Raw genomic sequence first — 5,903 nt, 5'->3', positions numbered from 1 at the left:
GAGTGAAAAAATGTGGAGAGAAATTTCAAGAAATGAGGGTAGAAAAATAAAATCACAGATCACAAGGGCTGAAGAGTTTGAACTCTATCCTGAGGTCACTGGGAAGCCGCCAACAGGTTTTAGACAGAGGAAAAACACATTTAGATCACCATTCTGGCTGCAATGTGGAAAACAGACTGAAGAGGTCAAGAGACAATGAAACCAGTACAAACAGTACCGAGGAAATCCAAGCAAATGGCCACAGAGGAAGGATTTTATGAGGGAGCAGCAGTGAGAGAAAAACTACCGAGGCAGCAGTGACAAGAGTAATGAATGACTGGTTATAAGGAGGGAGGGTGGTGAACATTAAGAATACTCAGGTTTCTGATCCGAATATTTGTATAATCGGGGAGAAAGAGGTTATCAATTCTCTGAAATCACAGTCTGAAGGAAAAGAAGAATCCTAAAGGTACAGCCAGATGGAAGTGTACCCAGGTCCTCAACAGTTAAGTGAGCCATTCATTTACTCATTCAACAAATAGTTTATGAATGCCTATCAGATGCCAGATGTTGACACATTGAGAAACAAAGACATAGTCCCTGCCCTCAAGAATCTCAGAGTATAACAAGACAGACAGACAATAAAAACAGGTAACTATGTTAAGAGTGACAAATATAGTAAGTCTGGCCTTCAACTGACACACAAGGAGCACGGGTAGACTTCTAGGTTACTTCTCGTTTCTGCTCAGTCAAAGCCACTTCTCACGCTGATGCTCAAATTCTTATGCAGCACCAACCATCAGGCATGCATAGTGACATCTCAAGAAAACACCTATCCACTGTACATCTAAAGTGATCATCATATTGGCAACTGAAGATTTGAATTCTCTGTCCTGCCACACCCCCAAACACATGACCTTCACTGAAGATGTTCAAAGTGGAATTTCACATCACAAACTAAAACGCATTTCACCCAAAATGATACTTTAACTGAATCAATGACACAATTCATTTTATATAGCACTAAATTATAAAACTTGCTCTATATATACACACTCGTATACATTTAATTTGTAAACTGCTGACTATGTGATAAACTGTGTCTATCTGCTAGACAAAAAGTGATCCCAGGAAGAGGGACCACTAGAACTCAGTGACTAGTATAAACTACCCAGTGTAAGTTTTGCTGTGTGTGTCTGGTGCCTACTGAATGAGTTCTTTCCTAGTGAGAGATGCAAAAGGCTTTGGGATCACTAAGAGCCTCCTTCCCAAATGTACTCCTGCTGCCCTCTGTCTTGCTAACAGTACAGCTACCTAGCCACTCCCCAAATAGAAACTTCAGAATCACCTTGTCTCCTTCCTCTCCCCTCCTCATCTCCAATGAGTCCTGTCAATTTACTGGCAAACTGTGCCTTGGTGGGCCCTACTCATTATCCTCAGTCGCTGCCTTGGTGGAGACTCTCCTTTTCTCTCATCTGGTCAATGTGGAGAGCCTTCTAACTAGTCCTTCCCTTCTCAGTCTCTCTTCCCATCCATTCTCAACACAGCCTCCAGTGTTAGCTCTCTAAAACCCAGGAATGATTCCATCTCTCTCCTGATAAGAGACTGATATGAGCCCTGTGATGAAAATGCTATTTGTAAAACAAATATACCAGCACCTGCCATAGTAGATCCTCAGTAAACATTTGTTGAAATTAAAGTTTAAAAGCTCATATTTTCTTACTAGATTTGTGCCTATTAAATAGAAACTAAAATCACTAACTGACTTGCCTCAAAGAATACAGGTTGTTTTTGAGTTTTTGGTGAGAATTTAACATGACTTTATTGACTTTTCTGTTTATAAACATAACACACAATCATTTAAAAGACGGAAAAATCTCTGGCTATCACATCTTGGGCATGAGTGGTGATGGTCAGCTTTGTACCCCATGAATATTCATAACCAATAAAAAATAAACAAACAATAATATAAACAGAAGCTAATCTAAAATATCCGTAGTCCCACTGTATTAGTCTGTTTCGTGTTCCTTATAATGAAATACCTGAAACTGGGTGATTTATAAAGAAAAACAACATTTATTGCTTACAGTTTCTGAAACTAAGAAGTCCAAAGTCCATCTGAGGGTGGTGACAGTGACCCAGGGGTCTCACACTGCAAGATGGTGGAAGCAGAGAGAAAGAGAGACAGAATCTCCTCTTCTTTTAAAGCTCTCAGAACCATGCCCTTGATCACCATTTTTAATCCATTCACTAGGGCATGGTCCTACAATCCTATCACCTCTTCAAGGCCCCAACTTTACAATTACCATAACAGGATTTCCCACCCTCTTAACAGTCACAATGGGGGCCAAGTTTCTAATACATAAGGCTTGGAGGACACAATTCAAGCTTCAATGAGTTTTGGGGGGACATAATTCAATCCACTACATTCCGCCCCTGGCCCCTCCAAAACTCATGTGGAAATTTGATCCCCAACGTGGCAGTCTTGGAAAGTGATTGAGTCATGGGGGTGGATCCCTCATAAATGGATTAATGCTCTCCCTGGGGGAGGGGAGATTAATGAGTGAGTTCTCGCTCTATTATTTCCTGCGAGAGCTTGTTGTTTTAAAAGACCCTGGCGCCTTCTTTATCTTGCTTCCTCTCTCACCATGTGATCTGCTTGAACCCACCTAGAAAAACAACATTTATTGCTTACAGTTTCTGAAACTAAGAAGTCCAAAGTCCATCTGAGGGTGGTGACAGTGACCCAGGGGTCTCACACTGCAAGATGGTGGAAGCAGAGAGAAAGAGAGACAGAATCTCCTCTTCTTTTAAAGCTCTCAGAACCATGCCCTTGATCACCATTTTTAATCCATTCACTAGGGCATGGTCCTACAATCCTATCACTTCTTCAAGGCCCCAACTTTACAATTACCATAACAGGATTTCCCACCCTCTTAACAGTCACAATGGGGGCCAAGTTTCTAATACATAAAACTTGGAGGACACAATTCAAGCTTCAATGAGTTTTGGGGGGACATAATTCAATCCACTACATTCCGCCCTTGGCCCCTCCAAAACTCATGTGGAAATTTGATCCCCAACGTGGCAGTCTTGGAAAGTGATTGAGTCATGGGGCTGGATCCCTCATAAATGGATTAATGCTCTCCCTGGGGGAGGGGAGATTAATGAGTGAGTTCTCGCTCTATTAGTTCCTGCGAGAGCTTGTTGTTTTAAAAGACCCTGGCGCCTTCTTTATCTTGCTTCCTCTCTCACCATGTGATCTGCTTGAACCCACCTGCTGCCTGCTGCTTTTCCACCATGAGTAGAAGCAGCCTGAGGCCCGTGCCAGATGCAGCTGTCCCAGAATCGTAAGCCAAATAAACTTCTTTCCTTTATAAATCACCCAGTTCCGTGTGTTCTGTTATAAGCAACACAAAACGGACTAACATACCCACCATCCGCAGATGGCTAACACTTCAGAACTTATTTTAATTTTGTTATCTAATCTTCACAAAAATCCTATGAGATAGATGCTTTTATTATCTCCCTTTTATAAAAGAAGTTTAAAGAAAGCAAGTGATTTCTGAAAAATAAGTGTAGCTAAGAATTAACCACAAAATGTCAGTATCTTTCCAGATTTTTTCTACTGTCTCTGTGTGTGTAAACCTTTTAAAAATGGGATCAGTATACACATACTATTTTACAGCCTGCTTCTCCCATCCCACTGAATATGAAGCCATGAATAGCTTTTCAAGTCAGTCAACATCATCATTTTTATTAAGGGCAAATACATCTTAATCTATTGATTCCCAACTGCCTACTATGCCACCTATTACAGAGTAAGCAAATTAATATTTGTTGAACAAGTGAATGCCATAATTTATATAAACAAACCCTGTCTTGGAGGGTGGGGGATGCAGATGGACTTAATTACCCAATGCATTACTCCTGAAGGATCCAGTGTCCCACGGTGGACCTACCATGCTTCTCAAAAGGAATGTCATCTTCTACAAATGGTTCAAAATCTTCCCGCTGCTTTATCATGTAGTCCACTGTTTCTTGTCGGTGCTTGAGATGATTTCGTGAGTGTCCCTCCAATTGATCACCAAGAGCTCTGAACAGGCAATTGCTGTCAAAACAAAAATGTTGGTCAAGATTTTTCAAAAGCGAACTTGGTTCATCTAAAACAATGATGCTTTGTGCCAGGCCATCCCATAGAAATCTTTTATGTACAGGAGAGGTAAAGCTTCAACTCCTAACAGGCCAGTACTCCTCCCAAACCCTGTAGGGAGAGCACTAGGGCAGATATTCAACCACATTACCTTCTTGAGAAGCAACAACTGTTACCCACTTACCAGCTGGGCCTTGGCCGCTTCAACAAGAGGAGTTGGTGATACACTAACCACCAGACCTTATAGGCCATTCCACACCTAAGGGCTATGATTCCCAGATCCCCTTCCAAAATGATGTCATAGCTGCTGCCTCTCTTTTGAAACAAGTTTCACTACAGCTGTCCAGCTAAGTAACCATCCATTTACCAAAGAGTACCCAAAAGATGGCAATTTGTCAAGCTCCTAGCACAAGTCAACACCCTGTTTGAGTCCTAAGAACATAGTGGAGAAAGCCACAAGCAGGAAAGCACTTGGACAACAAACAGTTGTACTAGAGAAAGACGCTTCTCCCCTTGCCATCTCAGCTGTCACCCTTGGCCCAATGATGCCATTGTTATTCCTGCCAAATGAAAACTTTTAATACTGTACTTTGTTTATATTAAATTAAAATGCTGGCAATAAACTAATAGAGTTATCTTTACCTTCAAATCCCTCAAAAACTTCTAAAATTCCAAACTGTATCACAAACACAGAGGCCCAGATACACAGAGACTGAAACAAGACAAACACAATCTGGTATCCTCAAAACTAAGGAAATAAAACCATTCTGGAGCCAAACAGTTGCCCAGTTTCACACCAAACTGTTTACTCTTCCAAATGAAAAACCATGATATTCTTATTCCAAAATATAAACTCATCACTTTCAAAAGGATTTCAGACCTAAATGTGGAGAAAAAGGTTTTTGTTTTTCAACTCACAAAAGTGAGTTTTCAATAGGAAGTTATAGAAAGAAAGGAATCTAATGTATAATGTATAAGGATTTATCCTTTTTTTTTTTTTTTTTTTTTTTTTTGCAGGGGAGAGGGAGAATGTAAGACAGATTCTATAAATTAGAAACTAAAAAGCTCTGCATCAATCTGGGACAAGATTTTAGTAGGAGCTGGAATATAGGGTTCTATACACTAGACTGAGGTGTCTGTTGCTAAAATCTTTAACAATGGCAGTCTTTTTTCAACCCTAGGGAAAAAAGGAAGCTATGGATAAAATGTTTTTAATTTTAAGCTTTTCTCTCAAACTTTTCTGAAACCTTTAACATATGCCACCACTAGCCTATTCTTAAATCTAGTTTAAGATGTGTAACTTAGTACAAAATGCGTATTTAGTTATTTTACATTTAACATGTTCACAGTATTGTAACATGCTTGCTAAGAATTTTTAGTAACATGGGAAAATGTTCTCCATATAAGCAAAAAAGTAGGTTTAAAACTGTATACACTGCACAAGCTCAACCATGTTCACCTGTATACACACAGACACACACACAAATGTATGCAAAGAAAAAACACGGAAACCACTTAAATAGTTCTCACAATGTGCCAGGAACTGTTCTAAACACTTTACATGTATGAAATGTGCTTAGTCCTCACAACTCTGAGACAGGTACTGTTACTGCCCCCAAGAGTAATCTGTCCAGGGTCACAAAACTAGTAGGTGGTGGACCCAGAATTCCAACCCAGGCAATTCAGCTCTAGCATGCACCCTCACTCAAATGTCAACACCAAAATGTCAGCAGTAGTTATCTCTAGGTAATAGAACTAGGAGTTAATTGTT

The 5,903-nt window shown here is 40.1% G+C and overlaps 1 protein-coding gene across 1 annotated transcript in view; it reads right to left on the bottom strand.

Annotated features, from left to right (window-relative positions):
• OTUD3 (OTU deubiquitinase 3) overlaps positions 1-4,054 on the bottom strand; it is a 19,572-nt gene extending 15,518 nt beyond the window's left edge. The window contains exon 1 of the mRNA XM_008592910.1: positions 3,896-4,054. Within this exon, the coding sequence (XP_008591132.1) occupies positions 3,896-3,965 (70 nt within the window). The 5' untranslated portion in view covers positions 3,966-4,054. The remainder of the gene's footprint in view (positions 1-3,895) is intronic.
• Between the last annotated feature and the right edge of the window lie 1,849 nt (positions 4,055-5,903).

This window comes from Galeopterus variegatus, unplaced genomic scaffold, assembly GCF_000696425.1.
Source record: "Galeopterus variegatus unplaced genomic scaffold, G_variegatus-3.0.2 Scaffold8456, whole genome shotgun sequence".
In the NCBI taxonomy this organism is placed as follows: domain Eukaryota; kingdom Metazoa; phylum Chordata; class Mammalia; order Dermoptera; family Cynocephalidae; genus Galeopterus; species Galeopterus variegatus.
This window is presented reverse-complemented; position numbering and strand designations above follow the sequence as displayed.